We start from the raw sequence: 21,264 nt of genomic DNA, 5'->3' as shown, positions 1-21,264 counted from the left end.
TCAATATCTCTTAAATAAGGTAAGAAACCTAATGACATAACTGCTTTAAGATACAGGGATGTGCAATTAGCATCGCCCGACACCCGGGGCTACCATTTTGGGGGGTCGGGCTAGTGGTTTTCTGCATGCAGGTAGCCCCTTGGGCTAGTAAAAATTAAAAATACCAATGTAATATATGAAAATCACTACCGGTGTTTTCACTCATTTTTTGCTATTAAATTCCCAACCAATGAAAAGTTTCCAGGCAGCATGCTCCAATTGTTCGTAAATCTCCATAATCTTATCCATTTTGCAGCACTTCCTAACTTATTTACTTCCAAAAACGATCATTTTTTTTCTAATCCGAATTTCCTCCAATCATGTGTTTATGGTAAATAAAGGCAGATATCTCATTAAATTATTTACAATCACTCAATCAACTGAAAGATAAGTGTTATGTGATTTACGTAAAATATATTTCCAGTGTTTTTAATAATTTAAGATGAAAAAAAAAATTATTTCACTTCGTTTTAGATGAGCTAGTGAGCTAGTGCAATTCACAGAAAAAGGAAAAATTATTTATTTAAATTCATTTTTATTTTCTATCATGATAATTTATACATGATACAATTTTACAAGTGAGAATTAAACTTTAATTTAAAAAAAATGACCTTAAAACTCTGACTTTTTTTCACAATAATCTATTTTTTTTTTGTGTTATTAAAGTTGTTCAATTATTATTAATTTACATTGTATTCTTCAGTATCTACTTGCTCTTTGTTTATTTACGTTTAACCATAATGGAATCTTCCACTGGAAGGGTCTAATTGCTAAATTTAAAAATGGGTTCTGCCCGGAGGACGATCTTATTAATTATCCAATCATATCCTGGGGTTTTCTATTTCTGTTTAAACGCCCTCTATCGGTGGCTAACTAGCGCCACCAATTTACGTCATTTTTATCCAATCAAATTGCGGGCTGCACTATTTTTAAATCCAACCACTGTTTCATCGAATCAAATCGCTTTATTCATCTATTTCAACCCATGTTTTGGTCAGTAAGCATCACTTTCCTAGAAAATCCTCTGAGGCAGAATCCACGTCGTTTGACTCTGTGATTTAAACTTGTTAAAATTTTTTTTTTTATTTGTGTGTGTGTGTGTGTGGGTGTGTGGGTGTAAGAGTGTGTCTATGGTTCATTATTTATGTCTAGTGTAGTAGTAATAGTTTAGATTATACCGTGATTGCATATTGCTGTTTATAACTTGAATATCCCTGTGAAACTTGCACTGTTGTGTGGGAAATTACCCATGATTACTTCATTGACTTATGTTTACCATTGTAACATTGCATAATAAATCATGGTTTTGCCCAAACTGTGTCTTGTCTACTTACAAGAGGAAATTAATCAATATTAGTTGTTATAACCCCCCCCCCCCCCACTACATTTGGGCTAGTAACATTTTACTTGGGGCTAGTAACTTTATTGCTGCCACTAGCCCATGGGCTAGTACTAACTTGATTTTTTTAATTGCACACCCCTGAGATATGTGGGACATACTTAATTAGAAATATGCAAAATATGAAAAAAAATGAATGAAGGGATTTTTCACCCAAGGTCCTTCACCTCCTTAATATGGAATTGGGACCTCAAAAGAGAAGGGGGATCATTTGAGAAACATCTGTTGTAGCAGTCTTTGTTACAATTAAAAAATAGTATCGTAATTAAAATCTTAACAAATAGTATTATTAAAAAAAAAAATCTGCATATTGTTACTGAACCAAATATGAATATCTTTAAAACATTTTCTGTTTAGTATTTAATCAGTTGATATATTATCAGTCAGGGGCATAATGGAACGTTCTACTTTCCCATTTGAACGGTGAACGAACGCAGAGCGAACCGTAGTGAATGATGTGTGAATGCTGAACACAACTTGGTGAATGGTGAGCGAACGCAGAACGCGAATGCAGCGCAAACGCGAGCGCAAAGTGAACAGTGAACGAATGGTGAACGCAAGATGAACAATTTATTTGGAATGCCTCTGATCTTTTCCTTGCATTGAAACTATTCTGTTGTATTCTAATGTCCGGTGCCAAAATAATAAATAAACAAATCAATGAATAAATAAATAAATAAAATAAATGTTCCAAAATTGTAACCTTTTAATCACATGATTTTTATTGCTGTAAAACATTGTAATTGTTACCAAATGCTGTAGTATAAAAGATAAATTATTCTAGTTGTAAAATAAATATGTTTATTCTTATTTGATATATAAAACCGTTACAAATAATGTGGATTTTAGAAGAGAAAACTACTGACTTATAGAATGAATTACAACGGTTGTAAGAACCATATATATTTCCGTGCCAAGGCAATTCCGTGTAAAATAATGAGGAAAAAATTAAAATATTTTACAAAGGTCTGTGGACTTTTTTTAATGCAACAATATATTTATGTGTCATTTCTATTTTTTATGATGATTTATTGAGCAGCACTGTGGATATTTCCCCGTGATTATACACGGACAAGATGATACAAAGAGGCAGTCATATTATTTGTTATAGATTACATTTTCAGAACTTGATATTGAAGTAATATGCTGTCATTGTTTTTAATAAACAGACAAATGAGAGAGAGAGAGAGAGAGAGAGAGAGAGAGAGAGAGGGTCCGTTTTAGCCCCCCTCCCCTTCCCCAAATGTTTGTATCTGTATCAAACAAAAATTCTTAATTTTTTTCTAAATATATCGGGCAATGAAAGTAACCATTTTTTATCAACAAATCCATTTGTTTGACAGTGATAATTGGTTCTTATTTTCTTGCTTCAAGTTCACATGAAGTCCACATGCTTGTCCCGTCGGTCAAAATTATTTGACATGTACTGTGCAGGTGTGAAAATCTCGTCACAACGAAGACGAAGTGCTAGTATTTCCAAGAAGTTTTAACATTTTTTTTTATCATTTCTAGTTCTGATTCCAACATTTCTAAATAAATCAATAAATAAAATACATTGGCCCATAGGAATAAACACTTGGAATTAAGGGTGCAACGATAAACCGTTTGACGGTATATCCCGGTATATTTTTCCATGGTTCAATTCACGATATGCTAAACTGATATCCCGGTTCGGTTCAATCGGTCCAAAATTATCCGTTTTGTCCATTTTATTTCCTTCTTTACTGTTTCAAAATGGCTTCCATGCAAAACGTGAGGTCGCCGATAATGCATTTATGGCAGTTAAACTCATCTCCAGCATCTTACAGACCTTAGATTTAACACGGAGAAGGACTTAATGTGATTATAAGTTATAGTGAGCGCAGCGAGCGGCGCAAAGCACCACTCGTCACGGCCAGCTCTTAAAGCAATGCCTGGGCGAAGAGAAAATTCGGACTTTGCACATTGATCCAAACGATTCTTTTTCCGCAGTTATCTGTGGTCCCATAATGCTTCGCGAATTGCATCTCGCCGCAAACAACGTTCTCGCGGTAACAAGAAGTTCCAAGAAAAAAATAAACTCACCTTGATTTGATGGGTGTATAGCAGATAAATAGTAGATTAAACCTTCTTTATTAAAATTAGCACTGTTCAGACTTCGTTTTGGTATAATGCAACTTACAAGCGACGTCATGTGACGTCAGAGTCTAGACGTACTAAATGTCACGTGCGATTTGAAGAGCCTGATCTAAATAAAACTGAATATACGTATCTGCGCTCGCCCTAACGGTCGCACCGTCAACATATTAGATGTTTTTAAGACAAATGATAAACCCTTTAGATCTAAATGTATTCTTTGGTAATACACGATATTCCATCACGTGTGTATTTCGATGAAAATTCGCTGTCTTGTTGATTAAACGTATTAACACGAGAAATATGACAACTGGTTTTCTACGTAAATAAAAGGAATATAAGAATGAATGTCTTCATTCCAATTTAAAAGGAAGATTAATAGGAAAGGTCCCCGTAGTTCCCTGTAAATGTTCATCATTGGTTTAGAATGTTGTCACAACTCAAAGATCTACCTAACAATCCAATTCAAGTTAAAAAAATGTTATTTTAATTATTATTAAAAAATGTGAACATTTTGTATAACCCTGTCAAGTTTAAAAAAAAACATGATGACAAACTAGAAAGACTTTTCAACCTTGTCATGTATCGTGATACGTATCGTATCGTGAACTGAATACCGTGATACGTATCGTATCGTGAGGTTAGTGTATCATTGCACCCCTGCTTGGAATGATTAAGCCGCATGAATTTGAAACATACTAGTACTCCCTGCCAATTAAAAATACCACTGCCGGCATGTGTATGTTTTGAAATACTATTGTTTAATGGTTTTTTAGCTCACTTAAATGAGGTTGGGGGAGCTTATGTAATACCGTCGGTGTCGGCGTCCCAGGTGAAAGTTTTTGGTGCAGTTTTTTTTTTCAAGTACTTCTATGCCCTATATTAATCAGAGATGCATGGAGGATGCGTTTAGTATGTTTCGTTGTACCAGTCAAGGTTTCAGATGCTGCAATTTCAGCTGAAGAATGACCAGGTTAATGTTTTTGGAGCAGGTTAAAGTTCTTAGAGCAGGTGAAAGTTTTTAGAGCAGGTCTCATTTCCAAGTAATTATAAGCCCTATATTGACCAAACTTGCATGAATGATACATCTTAGGATGCACACTACCATGCTTGCTTCGGATGCTGGATCTGACCTACATTTTCCGGATGAGTGACTAGGTTAAAGTTTTTGGAGCAGGTCTCATTTCCAAGTAACTTAAAGCCTATATTGACCAAACTTGCATGGATGATGCATCTAAGGATGCACACTACTGGACTTGCTTTGGATGCTGGATCTGACATACATTTTCCGGATGAGTGACTAGGTTAAAGTTTTTAGAGCAGGTCTCATTTCCAAGTAACTTTAAGCCCTATGTTGACCGAACTTGCTTGGATGATACATCTAAAGATGCACACTACCATGCTTGCTTTGGATGCTGTATCTGACTGACATTTTCCGGATGAGTGACCAGGTTGTAGTAAACTATAAGGGCTATCTGAACCAAACTAGCATGGATGATGCATCAGGGGATGAACACTCTCAAACTTGCTTCAGATGCTGGATATGACTTACATTTTCTGGATAAGTGACTAGTTTAAAGTTTTTAGCAGTGATTCATTTTGGTGTGCGTCCTGCGTAAATTACGCACAAATTTTGCCAGGACACATTATTTCAATAAATGTGCATCCCAATGGACGCAATAAATTTATAGAAGGATATGTACTATTTTAAATTATTTATGCATGAACAATTTTAACAGGTATAAGGTTGCCAACAACAGGTCAGATTTCACAACTGCAGTTAAAAACAATTATCAGAAAATATTTGAGAGTTAGATAGCATAGCTCGATTATCACTGATTATGTCTGTACCGTGGAATTCTGAAGCGAATACTATACCTTTGTATTTAAGCTGTAACCTATATCATTGTTTTTTTTTATTACCCCCCGCAAACGAAGTTTAGGGGGGTATATTGGAATCAGCATGTCCGTCTGTCTGTAGACGAGATTTTGTCCTGACCATTTCTTGGAAACTGTTGCAAGGATTTGTCTGAAAATTTGTACACTTATTATTCGCCATATGAAGGTATACACCTGATATTTTCATCATGATTGGATAATTATTTTGCATTTTACAGGTGTTTTTTTTTTCATTTTTTATGATGTGGTTTTGTCCGAATCTGTTCCCAGAGACTATTGCATAGATTTGTATGAAAATTTGTACACTTATTATTTACCATATGAAGATGTGCACCTGGTATTTTCAACATTATTTGATAATTTTTCTGCATTTTACAGGTGTTTTTTTTTTCATTTTTATTGACTTAGTCATTTCGGGTACATGTCTAAGGATTGAAACATAGAATCTAGAACATCTGTACAAAATGTGAACTACAGCTTAAAACTACTCGTCAGAACTAAAAAATATAATCACAAAATATTAAAAACAGTTTTTATACCCCCCGCAAACGAAGTTTAGGGAGGTATATTGGAATCAGCTTGTCCGTCTGTCTGTCCGTCTGTCTGTAGACGAGATTTTGTCCAGACCATTTCTTGGAAACTGTTGCAAGGATTTGTCTGAAAATTTGTACACTTATTATTCGCCATATGAAGGTGTGCACCTGGTATTTTCATCATGATTGGATAATTTTTTTTGCATTTTACAGGTGCTTTTTTCATTTTTAGCTCACCTGAGCCGAAGGCTCAAGTGAGCTTTTCTGATCACATTTTGTCCGTCGTCCGTCCGTCCGTCTGTCTGTCTGTCTGTCCGTCCGTCTGTAAACTTTTCACATTTTTGACTTCTTCTCAAGAACCACTGGGCCAATTTTGACCAAACTTGGTACAAAGCATCCTTGGGTAAAGGGGAATTTAAATTGTTAAAATGAAGGGCCAAGTCCCCTCACAAGGGGAGATAATCAAGAGAAGACAAAAATAGGGTGGGGTCATTAAAAAATCTTCTTCTCAAGAACCACAGGACCAGTAAAGCTGAAACTTATATGGAAGCATTCTGGGGTAGTGTAGATTCTAAATTGTTCAAATCTTTAAAAATCTTCTTCTCAAGAACCACTGTGCCAGAAAAGCTGAAACTTATATGGAAGCATCCTGGGGTAGTGTAGATTCTAAATTGTTCAAATCATGACCCCCGGGGGTAGGGCGGGGCCACAATAGGAAATACAAGTTTTACATTGAAATATATAGGAAAAATCTTTAAAAATCTTCTTCTCAAGAACCACTGTGCCAGAAAAGCTGAAACTTATGTGGAAGCATCCTGGGATAGTGTAGATTCTAAATTGTTCAAATCATGACCCAGGGGATAGGGCGGGGCCACAATAGGGGGAATCCCAAGTTTTACATTGAAATATATAGGAAAAATCTTTAAAAATCTTCTCAAGAACCACTGGACCAGAAAAATTGAAACTTATGTGGAAGCATCCTGGGGTAGTGTAGATTCTAAATTGTTCAAATCATGGCCCCTGGGGGGAGGGTGGGGCCACAATAGGTATTACAAGGGGGGAGTCTGGTAATGAACAGCATGGCCAAAGTTACTCAGGTGAGCGATGTGGCCCATGGGCCTCTTGTTATTATGTGGTTTTGTCCAGATCTGTTCCCAGAGACTATTGCATAGATTTGTATGAAAATTTGTACACTTATTATTTACCATATGAAGATGTGCACCTGGAATTTTCAACATTATTTAATAATTTTTCTGCATTTTACAGTTTTTTTTTTTCATTTTTATTGACTTAGTCATTTCGGGTTCATGTCTAAGGTTTGAGACATAGAATCTAGAACATCTGTACAAAAATGTGAACTACAGCTTAAAACAACTCATTAGAACTAAAAAAAAAAATCACAAAGTATTTAAAACAGTTTTTACATTACACAGCAGATAGTGTAAATCCATTTGTCCCTTGGGAGTAATGAGTGGACATGCATCCAGTTAAAGATTAATTAATGATTTCAGTGTGGGAAGCTGTTAGGGCATCTCTGATCAAGCAGGTCTTATCTATATCTCCGGGGAATTGGGCAGAAAGAAATAAAGATCTCTGTTGTCTAAGTCTCTTAATTGTAATTTATGTCTGTCAAAATACATAGTTACTGGAACTAGCCTTTTATTTTTAAAATGAGTTTGATATAAAGGTATTAAGATCAATTTGATTTTGTATAATTAATTATGATAATTTTTTTCAACAATCAATTTGCAGAGTGTCATATCTCACAAAGATGACAGAAAGTTGCAAACTATTTTTTCAATGTAATAAAAAACACTGTAATTATTAGTATTGATGTTTTATTAGGCTGCACCTTAGTTTCATTCATTAAAAAAAATATAATGAGTAATTAAATTTTCACTCTAAATGTTTAAGCAAATTGTGAACACCTCTCACATCTAGAAAACATTAGTGATTTGGTACCTTCTCTGAAAAACCCAACGGGGGGTATTTGTCCCTTTTGGACAGTTCTAGTTTCTTTTCGTTTTTTCCTTACAAGCTAAGAAGTATTAAATTTAATCATTTTTATTTCTGACTATTTGTCATTTCTTCTTAAATTTTTTTTTCCTTCATTCTGCTTCTGCATTTTTTGACTGATACAATGTGTGAGATGGTATGCAAGATCTAAATTAAGATAGAACCAAAGTGCACAGTGGACAATATATTATTTTTATGACACAAAATTATGTACTCGGAAAATTGATAGTAAAAGTATAAATCACTCAGAGCTACAATAAAAAATTTGCACTAACGTGCAATACCCTTTTATATTTCACCAGAATTTCCTCTGTAACATCTAATATACGGTACCCTTGGATTTGGACGCATTGATTTTGGCACAGGACTCATTGTTTTCATTAAGAGGGGTCCTTTGGACCTAAGATAACCATTTTCAAAATGAATCACTGGTTTTAGGTAAGTCCATTCCCAAGTAACTGCAAGCCCTATCGGACAAAAATTGCATGAATGTTACATCTAGGGATGCACACTACTAGATTATTAGTTTGGGACTTTGCCTTACTTAAAGACAACATTCGTTGAGGTGAGCCCTGTAATCTCTGATTACCTATGTTTTAGATGCATGTTTGTTTTGAGACTGAAATTTTTGTGCTTCAAAACTTCTTAACTTCTTTTTCAATGTTCATTAAAATATACTGGAAATGCTGACTAAGTAACAGATTAAGGGAAAAAGGGGTGGGGGCTTTTAATCATTTGAATGGCAAACGTATAAAGTTACGGTGAAGGAAGGAATTATTTCTCACTAACTATAGCCTTTATGTATATGTAAAGTAGAAAAAAATTCTGTAGTGTATTACATTTTAAATAAATATTTTTAACTACACTATCAATTTTATTCGCTCAAAAGATATTTCATTAACTGGATATTTGCAGCACTATTTATAATTCTCAGACTGAACTAGTTCTAATATTTATTTCTATAGTAAGGCCATTCCAAGTTTTTTCTATGTTTAGCGTCTGCGTGCGCCTTGGTTTTTGACACTCATTATCAGAAAAAACAAACAGAATCAGGAGTCCTGAAATTGATTATTCTGTTCAAATTCTTTTAATTCTGTCATTTTCTCTAGTGGTCTGTCTACAATATGTCAGATTAGTTATATTTTAAGCATTTAATACCTTGATTTTGCTAAAAAATGGCTTTTTCTACAAGAAAAATATACAGGTAAACTTCGGTATCTCGACATCGGATATGTCGACAACCTGGGATATGTCGACGTCCGTCCGCGGTCCCGGCAGTATTTACTATATAAATGATTTGCAAAAACTCTGATATGTCGACCTCGGTAATCTCGACAACCCTGGTTATCTCGACGTATATTCACAGTCCCAAGAGCAAAAATTACCTGGTATATGTCGACATCGGCAATTTTCTGCTCCACTGAACCGAACTGTTTGTCAGATAGGGTCGCTCGTCACGCACGGACGGCTCCGGGTATCTCGACGTCGTCAAAAATTCACACCTTTCACACCCATGTTTTGACTGCACGCTGCTTAATCAATTCTATAGACTGTGTTTGTAGGTGAATCCAAAGCCCCATCGGCGTCTTTGAGACGTTAATTGCTTAATGTTCAGCTTGGGTAATATCGCTGATAAATCTACACGATTCTGCTTAAATTTACAGGTGTTTATTTATGTCGAAACCTAACATAACTTTTAAAATTGAAAAAGATAACTAAATTACAAAGAATAATAAACATATTGAATGAATTCAAACTAAAGAATTAAACGATGTTCTAATAACATTCAACAGGAAATAATCCGATTAACGACACGATTAACCGAATCATCCGTAATTCATGCATCTGTAATATCACTACGTTAGTTTAGATACACAAATCTCTTAAAAAATTAATATTAATGCACATTCTTCCTGAATGAAATAAGAAAAAAAAAATAATTACGCATTTAATATGTTTTCGTATCTCGGATGTCGACTTTATCATGTTTATACGGTTCGGTTCGAAGTTTATAGAGCGATTTCGTATCCTGTTCTGACAAAAAAGCAAGTAACACGCGAATGCTGGATGGAAAAATTTAGAACGATTTCGATAAAGAGAAGGATTTTAAAAAATAACTTCTTAGATTTTTATTAAAAATAGAGGGATTGCTGAAATAAGTTGACCTACAGTCTATATTGAAGTCATGTACGTATAATAAGCTTATACACATGTATGTGTTTGGTTATGCAGTGAAATCTTGGACGTCAACTCTGATATCTCGACACCTCGGATATCTCGACATTTTCCGATGGTCCCGTCGATGTCGAGATAACGAAGTTTACCTGTATAATGAAATCAACTTTGAATGACGTCATTTTTATGACTATAAAGTCTGTGTTTTATTTTTGACTTGTGTGTTTTTAGCTCACCTGAGCTGAAAGCTCAAGTGAGCTTTTCTGATCACATTTTGTCCGGCGTCCGTCTGTCTGTCCGTCTGTCTGTCTGTCTGTAAACTTTTCACATTTTCGACTTCTTCTCAAGAACCACTGGGCCAATTTCAACCAAACTTGCCACAAAGTATCCTTGGGTAAAGGGGGTTCAAATTTGTTCAAATGAAGGGCCAGGCCCTCTTTCAAAGGGAGATAATTAGGAATTACTGAAAAAATAATGACATCATTTAAAAATCTTCTTCTCAAGAACCATAGGGCCAGGAAAGATGAAACTCATGTGGAAGCATCCTTAGGTAGTGTACATTCAAGTTTGTTCAAATCATGACCCCCGGGGGTAGTGCGGGGCTGCAGTGGAGGATCAAAGTTTTACATAGAAATATATAGGAAAAATCTTTAAAAATCTTCTTCTCAAGAACAGCAAAGTCATGATGAGTCATATTTATATGGAGGCATTCTCAGGTAGTGTAGATTCAAGTTTGTTCAAATCATGACCCCCGGGGGTAGGGTGGGGCCACAATGGAGGATCAAAGTTTTACATAGAAATATATAGGAAAAATCTTTAAAAATCTTCTTCTCAAGAACAGCAAAGCCATGATAAGTCATATTTATATGGAAGCATCCTGAGGTAGTGTAGATTCAAGTTTGTTCAAATCATGACCCCCAGGGGTAGGGCGGGGCCGCAATGGAGGATAAAAGTTTTACATAAAAATATATAGGAAAAATCTTTAAAAATCTTCTTCTCATGAACAGCAAAACCATGATGAGTCATATTTATATGGAAGCAATCTCAGGTAGTGTGGATTCAAATTTGTTCAAACCATGGCCCCCGGGGGTAGGGCGGGGCTGCAATGGAGGATCAAATTTTTACATAGAAATATATAGGAAAAATCTTTAAAAATCTTCTTCTCAAGAACAGCAAAGCCATGATGAGTCATATTTATATGGAAGCATCCTCAGGTAGTGTAGATTCAAGTTTGTTCAAATCAAGACCCCGGGGGGTAGGGCGGGGCCACAATGGAGGATCAAAGTTTTACATAGAAATATATAGGAAAAATCTTTAAAAATCTTCTTCTCAAGAACAGCAAAGTCATGATGAGTCATATTTATATGGAAGCATCCTGAGGTAGTGTAGATTCAAGTTTGTTCAAACCATGGCCCCCTTGGGGTAGGGCGGGGCCGCAATGGAGGATCAAAGTTTTACATAGAAATATATAGGAAAATATCTTCTTCTGAAGAACTGCAAACCATGATTAGTCATTTTGATATGGAAGCATCCTCAGGTAGTGTAGATTCAATTTTGTTCAAATGATGACCCCCAGGGGTAGGGTGGAGCCCAATGGGGGAAGGAAAGTTTTACATAAGAACATATAGAAAAAATATTTCTTCTCAAGAACAGAAAAGCTATGTTTAGTCATATTGATGTGGAAGCATCCTCAGGTAGTGTAGATTCAAGTTTGTTCAAACCATGACCCCCGGGGGTAGGGTGGAGCCACAATGGAGGATCAAAGTTTTACATAGAAATATAAAGGAAAATATCTTCTTCTGAAGAACAGAAAAGCTATGTTTAGTCATATTGATATGGAAGCATCCTCAGGTAGTGTAGATTCAATTTTGTTCTAATGATGACCCCCAGGGGTAGGATGGGGCCCAATGGGGGATGGAAAGTTTTACATAAGAACATATAGAAAAAATATTTCTTCTCAAGAACAGAAAAGCTATGTTTAGTCATATTGATATGGAAGCATCCTCAGGTAGTGTAGATTCAAGTTTGTTCAAATGATGACCCCTGGGGTAGGGAGGAGCCACAATGAGGGATCAAATTTTTACAAAGGAATATATGGGAATTTTTTTTTAAAATCTTTGAATCTTTTTAAATCTTTTAAATCTTTTAAATCTTCTCAAGTACAACAAAGCCATTTGTTATATTGACATGGAAGCATCATCAGGCCCCCCCTCCCCCCCTCGGTCTTTTCAATACTGAACTGATTGTGCTTTTGCTTAGCCAATGTGCTCAGGTGAGCGATGTGGCCCATGGGCCTCTTGTTTGCAAATAGGTAGGTAGTTTTTTGAAAAATGGGTGGACGCTAAACAGAGAAAAAACTTGAAATGGCCTAATTGAAGTTGATATAGAAGCATTCTCAGGTATTGTAGATTCAAGTTTGTTCAAATCATGACCCCTGGGGGTAGGGTGGGGCCACAATAGACGATCAGAGTTTTACATAAAAATATAGAGGGAAAAAACTTTTAAAAATCTTCTTCTCAAGAACAGCAAAGCCATGTTTAGTCATATTGAAAAGGAAGCATTCTCAGGTACTGTAGATTCAAGTTTGTTCAAATGATGACTCTCGGGGGTAGAGAGGGGCCACAGTGAGGGATCAATGTTTTACATAGAAATATATTGGAAAAAAATCTTTCTCTCAAGAACAGCAAAGCCATGTTTAGTCATATTGATATGGAAGCATCCTCAGGTAGTGTAGATTCAATTTTGTTTAAATGATGACCCCTAGGGGTAGGGAGGGGCCACAATGGGGTATCAAATTTTTACAAAAGAATAGAGAGGATAAAAATCTTTAAAAATCTTCCCCTCAAGAACAGCAAAGTCATTTGTTATATTGATAGGAAAGTATCCCCAGGTAGTTTAAAATTCAAGTCCCCCCCCTCCCCCATGTAAACTTTTCAATACTGAACTGATTTGTACTTTTTCCTAGCCAATGTGCTCAGGTGAGTGATGTGGCCCATGGGTCTCTTGTTTTTAAAGTTGTGCCCCATAAGGCCTAAAAAAAAAATTTGTGTGTTTCGGGTAACCCGACCTAACCTATAAAAATGTGCCGATCCTAACATTTTTTTTGATGTCCGTATTTATCCGAATAAAATTCCTATCATTTCTATGTAAAATCCGTTTTTATCAGAATATTTTTTCTCATTCCTAAGAAACGTCTTTAAAACGCTTAGGCTCTTAGTGAACATTTACGATATTTAAATAAACATGCAAGCAATTTTATGACGGGACCGACAGCATGAAATGGGAAATCTTTTCGATAATTTTGACACAGATATTTCTATAATTTAAAAGTTTTGTGACATAGCTGAAATGGTATTGGTTTGTTGTGTTTCGATTACATGTTCGACCCGCGTGGTTTCGTACCTGAGTTGCATATGTATATGCCAATGTGTATACAAGCACACAGGTGAATTAACGTATGAACCAATGTACGTGTGTGTACAAACACACAGGTGTGTAGGAAACATACTGGTGTACGGTAGCTGTCAGTAGAGAGTAAATGGCTTAATAGATGTACGTGTCAATTAGATTGATGCTGTCATACAAACAGCACGAATAATGAATAAGTACTTAAAATATATTCTATCTAAGTATCTTTCAAAAAGATTTTTCTTAAAATCATAGATTTTGATGAATTTGTGTTAGAATATTTTAGATGGTTTTTTTTTTCTTCATAAAACAAAGCCTGTATGAATGTTTTGGAAAGAAGTAAACAATACAGATAATTTACATTAACACAATGTTATAGCCTTCTTTGAATATCGAAAACCTTCACTGGTATAAAATATTATTGCTTCAAAATTACAATAATAAATTGTATAAATATAGATGATATTGTTCTGAATTCAAACTGATAATATTTTTGACCAAGTTTCAGACTATTGTGATTATATGTTACAAATCTTGCATTTTCACGAGTATTTTACTTGTGGTATTGTACATCTTTCATTTGTAACTTCATGACAGATATGATTAATATTCTTTCATATTACAATATACTTTAATATTATTTAAATATAATCATACTGAAATAATTGTATATGCCCCCTGAGGACCCTTGATTGGTGAATAAACATATAGATATATATAATAATTAAAACCATCCTAATCAGTTAATGATTAAGAATATGTGATTTGTGTAAAATGAAAGTTTTTTCTTGCAGAAGAGATCTGAATAAAGAATTTTAAATTATCCATTAACTGCCATCGTTTCGATTCAGAACAAAACCACTGGATCGTACCCACAACTTGACAAGGGTCGAACTCGTATTTGGAACTTAACCGCTTGCATTTACTGAAATGAAGAGAAAATGGAAAAAAATAAAATGATATGAAACTCTGTAAAATTTAGTTGTCTGATGTTTTTCAAACATGTTGGAGTTTAATATAATATAAAATTATATTCTTATTATTTTCTATTTACATTTCAGTGGTCAGAAATAAATTTAAAAAAATTCCAAAAAAAAAAAAAAATTCCCTACCTACCTACCCTATTTTTTTTAGGTCACCTGAGTCACTCAGGTGACCTATTGCTATCTGTTTTCATCCGTCGTCGTCCGTCGGTCGTAAACTTTTGAACATTTTCAGCTTCTTCTCTTGAACCACAGAACCAATTTCAACCAATTTTGGCATATAGCATCAATGGGTGAAGGGGTACAAAAATTTTGAATTTCATGGTCCCTGCCCCCCTGGGGCCTGAGGGGTGGGGCTAAAACCATCAAAATTAGTGCTATCTTCAAAAATCTTCTTCTTTACTCCTGGACATCAAGCAGTCAAACTGTTGGCATGATTGTAATAAGCATTGAGCCCTCTACCAAAATTGTGAAATTCATGGCCCCAGGGTCAGGGGTTCTGGTGCTAGGGCGGGGCTATATAGATCATATAGTGAAAGCGCATTATTTCTTTGAAAATCTTCTTCTCTACTCCTGGGTATTATTTAAACAAATTTAATACATAGTTATGATAAGCAAGAGTGACTCTACCTAAATTGTGAAATTCATAGCCCCAGGGTCAAGGGTTCTGGTGCTAGGGCAGGGCTATATAGATCATATAGTGAAGGTGCATTATTTCTTTGAAAATCTTCTTCTCTACTCCTGGGTATTATTTAAACAAATTAAATACATAGTTATGATAAGCAAGGATGCCTCTTCCAAAATTGTGAAATTCATGGCCCAAGGATCAGGGGTTCTGGTGTTAGGGTGGGGCTATATAGATCCTATAGTGAAGGTGAATTATTTCTTTGAAAATCTTCTTCTCTGCCCCTGGGTATTATTTAAACAAATTAAGTACATAGTTTAGATAAGCAAGAGTGACTCTACCAAAATTGTGAAATTCATAGCCCCAGGGTCAGGGGTTCTGGTGCTAGGGCGGGGCTATATAGATCATATAGTGAAAGCGCATTATTTCTTTTGAAATCTTCTTCTCTACTCCTGGGTACTATTTAAACAAATTAAATACATAGTTATGATAAGCAAGAGTGACTCTACCTAAATTGTGAAATTCATAGCCCCAGGGTCAAGGGTTCTGGTGCTAGGGTGGAGCTATATAGATCATATAGTGAAGGTGCATTATTTCTTTGAAAATCTTCTTCTCTACTCCTGGGTATTATTTAAACAAATTAAGTACATAGTTATGATAAGCAAGGATGCCTCTTCCAAAATTGTGAAATTCATGGCCCAAGGATCAGGGGTTCTGGTGTTAGGGTGGGGCTATATAGATCCTATAGTGAAGGTGAATTATTTCTTTGAAAATCTTCTTCTCTGCCCCTGGGTATTATTTAAACAAATTAAGTACATTGTTATGATATGCAAGGATGCTTCTTCCAAAATTGTGAATTTCATGGCCCCAGGGCCAAGGGTTCTGGTGAAAAGGGGAGGGGGGGGGGGGGGAGGGGGGCTCTATTGATTATATAGTGAAAAAGCAAAATTTCTTTGAAAATATTCTTTTCTGCTCCTGGTTAAAAAGTAAAGAAGCTAAGTGTATAGTTATGATGAGCAAGAGTGCTTCTTCCAGAGTAGTGAATTGCATGACATCTGGGTCAGATGTGCTGGTATAAGGGTGGGGCTCTTGATAATATAGTGAAAATGCATTAATTCTATTAAATAATCCTGTCTTCTCTTAGTGTTAAGCAGATAAACAAAGTGATTACTTATGATGAGCAAACTTCTGGTCCCAGGGTGAGAGAATCTGGTGTTTCTCGCTGGGGAGGGGGGGGGGGAGCTCTATTGATAATATAGTGAATCTGTAATAAAAATGCATTATTTCTTTAAAAATCTTCGCTGCACCTGGGCATATCAGAGGCAAAAAGAGTAAAAGTTTTAATAAGGAAGGGTATTTTTACCAGATTTTTGAACATCTGGACCATTTGATCACGTGTTCTGGTCCTGGCCAGGGCTCTAATAATTTGTATTCTACTGAGAGGAGTTATTCCCCTTTGCCATTTACTTTTGATAATTAATCACTTCAAATAATGTACTTGAAAGGTTAATAGAATAAGAGAATTATGCAAGAATATCTATTGTATAATACAAAAAGTACTTTCATAGTTTTAATGATCAGGTATACTTGTAAGTAATAGATAAATAAAAATGAGACAAAAATAACTTGTCTTTTTAAATGTTCATCAAAGACCAAGGGAAGCCAATGTAAGAGATTTCAACAAGGAATTAAAATAGTACAGAAGCACTGATAGTTTGCTAAAATACTGTATGATGATTAGTGATAAATGGGGAACAGATTAGAATATAATTTATGAACTGTTAATGAATACTAGACTAATTATTTTGTTGATCCTGTTCACCCTATTTTTCTTGCTTTTGGGCAACAAAGCTTCACCTTTCAGTTCATTTTATACTCTATGGATTCTCTAAATTGTTGTATTATACTCAGGTGACCGTTAAGGCCCTTGGGCCTCTTGTTTCATCAGTGTTACCCGAAACACACAATTTTTTTTTTAGGCCTAACTGAAATTGGTTTCTACAGGCCCATAGAATGTAGCTTATTAAAATTTTATACCTGCTTGTAATACTGCTTCAGCTTACTCTCTTTATTTTCACAGTAAAGGAATTATGTGTTACCTACAGTTTGGATGCTGAAAGAGTAGCAGCTGAGTGGATTGCATTTTCAAATGTCAGGAAAAATCTCACAATCTCTTTGGAAAACTTGGATGTATTTGATAGAGAGGTAACTTGGTCAGCTTTTAGCTCACCTGAGCTGAAAGCTAAAGTGAGCTTTTCTGATCACAATTTGTCTGTCGTCTTTCTGTCTGTCTGCAGGGTTTTTAGCTCACCTCAATAAAGTTGGGGAGAGCTTATGTAATACCCTCGGCGCCGGCGTCCCAAGTTAAAATTTTTGGAGCAAATTTCTTTCCAAGTAGTTCTATGCTCTATATTAATCCAAGATGCATGGAAGATGCTTCTAGTATGTTTCATTGTACCTGTCAAGGTTTCAGGTGCTGCAATTTCAGCTGAAGAATGACCAGGTTAATGTTTTTGGAGCAGGTTAAAGTTCTTAGAGCAGGTGAAAGTTTTTGGAGCAGGTCTCATTTCCAGGCAACTACAGGGGTTGAAATATATGGTAGCCCGACACCCAGGGCTAGTCATTTTAAGGGTTGGGCTAGCTAATTTAAATATAATGATAGTCCATCGGACTTGCAGAATGGAAAAAAAATCTCAACAGACAACAGTTTACTCTCACTTCTTTGTAGAGTGGTTTCATTAGACTGAGAACTAGATTGTAGTTTAATTTGTTTCTGTCACCACAGCCTGCAAAACTTTTACTTGTTATGTTTTCATTTTGCATGAAAAAGTTGTTGGGCTAGTTAGTTTGAGGTTTGGGCTAGTAGTTTTTTACTGGTTAGTGGTCCCTGGGCTAGTGGGTTTTCCAGGAAATTTTCAAACCCTGAACTATAAGCTCTGTGTAGACCAAACTTGCATGGATGATACATCTAAGGATGCACATCACCAGGCTTGCTTCAAATGCTGGATCTGACCTACACTTTCCAATTGAGTGACCAGGTTAAAGTTTTTGGAGCAGGTTCTCATTTCCAAGTAACAATATGCCCTATATTGACCAAACTTGCATGGATTATACATCTTACGATGCACACTACAAGACTTGCTTCGGATCCTAGACCTGACCTACATTTTCCAGATGAGTGACCAGGTTAAAGTTTTTGGAGAATGCCCATAACCCAGAAACTATAAGGGCTATCTGAACCAAACTTTAATGGATGATGCATCATGGAATGAACACTCTCAAACTTGCTTCAGATGCTGGATTTGACTTACATTTTCTGGATGAGTGACTAGTTTAAAGTTTTTAGGTAAGTCCATTCCCAAGTAACTGCAAGCCCTATCAGACCAAAATTGCATAAGTGTTACATCTAGGGATGCACACTACTAGATTATTAGTTTGGGGCTTTGCCTTACTTAAAGACAACAATTGTTGAGGTGAGCTCTGTAATCTCTAATTACTTAAGGTTTTTTTAGGGGCTGTAGGAGGCCTGTATTCTGCCCCATTCCTGATGGTAAAAATTGTGTTTTTTTCCAATTTCATGAAAGAGAATTCCCATACAAACAAATATCACTAAAAAATGTCCGAACTCATTAACCAGTAACATGTATATCAGGATTGGTGTTCAAAAAAAAAAAATCTAAAATGCATGCTCCAAAAATAGAAAGTCAATAGGGTGAATTCACCATGCATCGGACACCCTTGCACTTCAACAAGTTCTAGTGATATCGCTACCGACCGAATATTATCAAAATGGAACCTAACATGTAGTATGTGGTTAAAATATAAATTTTTGACACAATCGTGCCCTATTTATTGAGAAAATATCATTAAAAACCGATTTTTTCGAAATAAGTCAGAATTTACCATGGATCGGACAATGTTCACCATGCATCGGACATACGATATTTAAACCAGAAAAATATCATACCTTGAACTTGGTGCTTTAAAATTAGTGATATCGAAACATTTTTATCTTTTATTTAAAAATTAACCTTCTAATTAAATTTGAATGACTATTTCGATCCTCAAATATGAAGAGATTTTAGTTGCATCACATTGCCTCAGAAAGGCTTTACAATGCTAGTAATATGGCAACTCGCGCCTTTGTCTCGTGGTTTATCATCATCTAGTTTAAAGAAATAAACTGAGTCCACTTCTAGTCGTCATATATCGATAATTTGTATTTTCACTGAAAATTTAGAGTTTCTAATTTCTATCTCCGTAAAAAACAGCTGTCACTTGGGTTTTACATGAAAATGGAAGTGATTACCCATGCATCGGAAAGTGTCCGATGCATGGTTAATTTGTGTCCGATGTACGGTGAAATAAACAAACTAGTTAAAAACAACTCTAAAAAATATTATACAAACATTGAGGTAAAATTTTTGAAAAATTTCTGTAAAATTATCAATCATTGACAAATTATACACAAGTCTGACCCGTTCCTTTGACGTCTATTTAAAAGAACGACAACTCTAAAAATTGCAAAATCATAAAATTCTGGTTACTCCCCTTTGATGATGCAAAATATGACGTAATTTCAAGGCCATTCTTGTGGTATTTTTATCACAAGATGAAAATAAAAATCGGCATCATTAAAAAGTTTAATTCTTCACCTTTAAGACAGAAACAAGTAAAAACACGGGGAGATTCAGGTTCAATGAATGTTTATTGCTTAAAGTTGTCCGAAGCAAGGTATGTGTCCGATGCATGGTTAACTCACCCTAAAAACCTTGCAAATAAAACAAAAACTCTTATTTGAATTTATTTAGAAAGATTAAATATGATATTTTCTCCAATATCAACAAGATGTTGCTATTTTTGCCAAATTGAAAGGTTTTAAAACCAAAATAAACCCCATTTCATATTTTAGATTTCTTTTCAAGAACCACTAGGCCAATTTTAGCCAAAATTGGCATAAAACATAATTTGTTCAAGGGAATTCTAAATTGTTCATATAAAGGGCCAAGTTCTATTTTAAGGGGATATAAGAAAAGGCAAAAATAGGACGGATTCAATAAAAAAAAAATCTCAAGAACCAATGGACCAGTATCTCCTCTGTGAAAGCTTGCTGAGGTATTGTAGATTATCATGGCCCAGGTGGTAGGGTGGGGCCACAATAGGGGATCAAAGTTTTACATTGAAATATATATATAGGGTCAGAAGAGATGAAACTTAAGTAAAAGCTTTCTAAGGTGTTGCAGATTTTAGATTATTCAAATCATGGCCTCCAGGGGAAGGGTGGGGCCACACAGAGAATCAAAGTTTTACAATAAAATATAAAGGAAACTTCTTTAAAAATCTTCCTTCTCAAGAACCATTGGGTTAGAAGAGAGAAAAGTTATGTGAAAGCTTCCTGAGATATTGTAGATTAAAATAGTTCAAATCATGGCCTCTGGGGGTAGGGTTTGGGCCACTATAGGGGACTGAAGTTTTGCATGGGACATTATAGGAAATAGATTTTGAAAATCTTTTTCAAGACCAACAGTTGCACCATTCATCATGTTCATTTGCCAATATTGCCAAGTTGAGTGGATTTATTTTTTTTTTCCATTACGTACAGTGGATTAGAGTTAGGCCAAACAAAAAAATATGTGTGGTTCTGGTTACACCTCCAAAAAAATTAGGGTAGGTAGGTAGGTATTTTTTTTTTTTTTTTTTTTTTTTAAACAAAATAATTTTCTTAATTTTTCTAAATAATACCTATCACTGCTTTGCAAGTGGCATTTAGATGTGGTGTGATAATATACTAGTCAATATTGGTAGGGGACACCTACATGCTAGCTTTCTTTGGATTTAACACAATTAAACACTTGCACTATGTTTTGCAAGGAGGCCGTCATTGCTGAAACTAAAACTTAAACCAGAGCTATTGATGGAAATCGGGGAAAATTCCGGAAAAAATATGAAAATTGCCAAAAAAAAGTTTAGGGTAGGGGGTATAAAATAGGGACGGTCGGGTAACCGGAACCACATATATTTTTATATTTGACCTTAGCTAAAGTAGGGATAATTAAAATTTTTCGTAATGCA

The 21,264-nt window shown here is 35.3% G+C and overlaps 1 protein-coding gene across 1 annotated transcript in view; it reads left to right on the top strand.

The window, feature by feature from the left end:
* Window positions 1–21,264, top strand: part of LOC133173282 (DNA polymerase alpha subunit B-like) — an 86,382-nt gene that overhangs the window by 3,164 nt on the left and 61,954 nt on the right. The window contains exon 2 of the mRNA XM_061308272.1: window positions 17,273–17,397. Coding sequence (XP_061164256.1) covers window positions 17,273–17,397 — 125 coding nt within the window. The remainder of the gene's footprint in view (window positions 1–17,272; window positions 17,398–21,264) is intronic.

Source organism: Saccostrea echinata, unplaced genomic scaffold, assembly GCF_033153115.1.
Source record: "Saccostrea echinata isolate AGI-Se365-2 ecotype Australia unplaced genomic scaffold, CSIRO_AGI_Sech_v1 ptg000002l, whole genome shotgun sequence".
NCBI lineage: Eukaryota > Metazoa > Mollusca > Bivalvia > Ostreida > Ostreidae > Saccostrea > Saccostrea echinata.
Note: the sequence above shows the minus strand (reverse complement) of the source record. Positions and strands in the feature narration are given on the sequence as shown.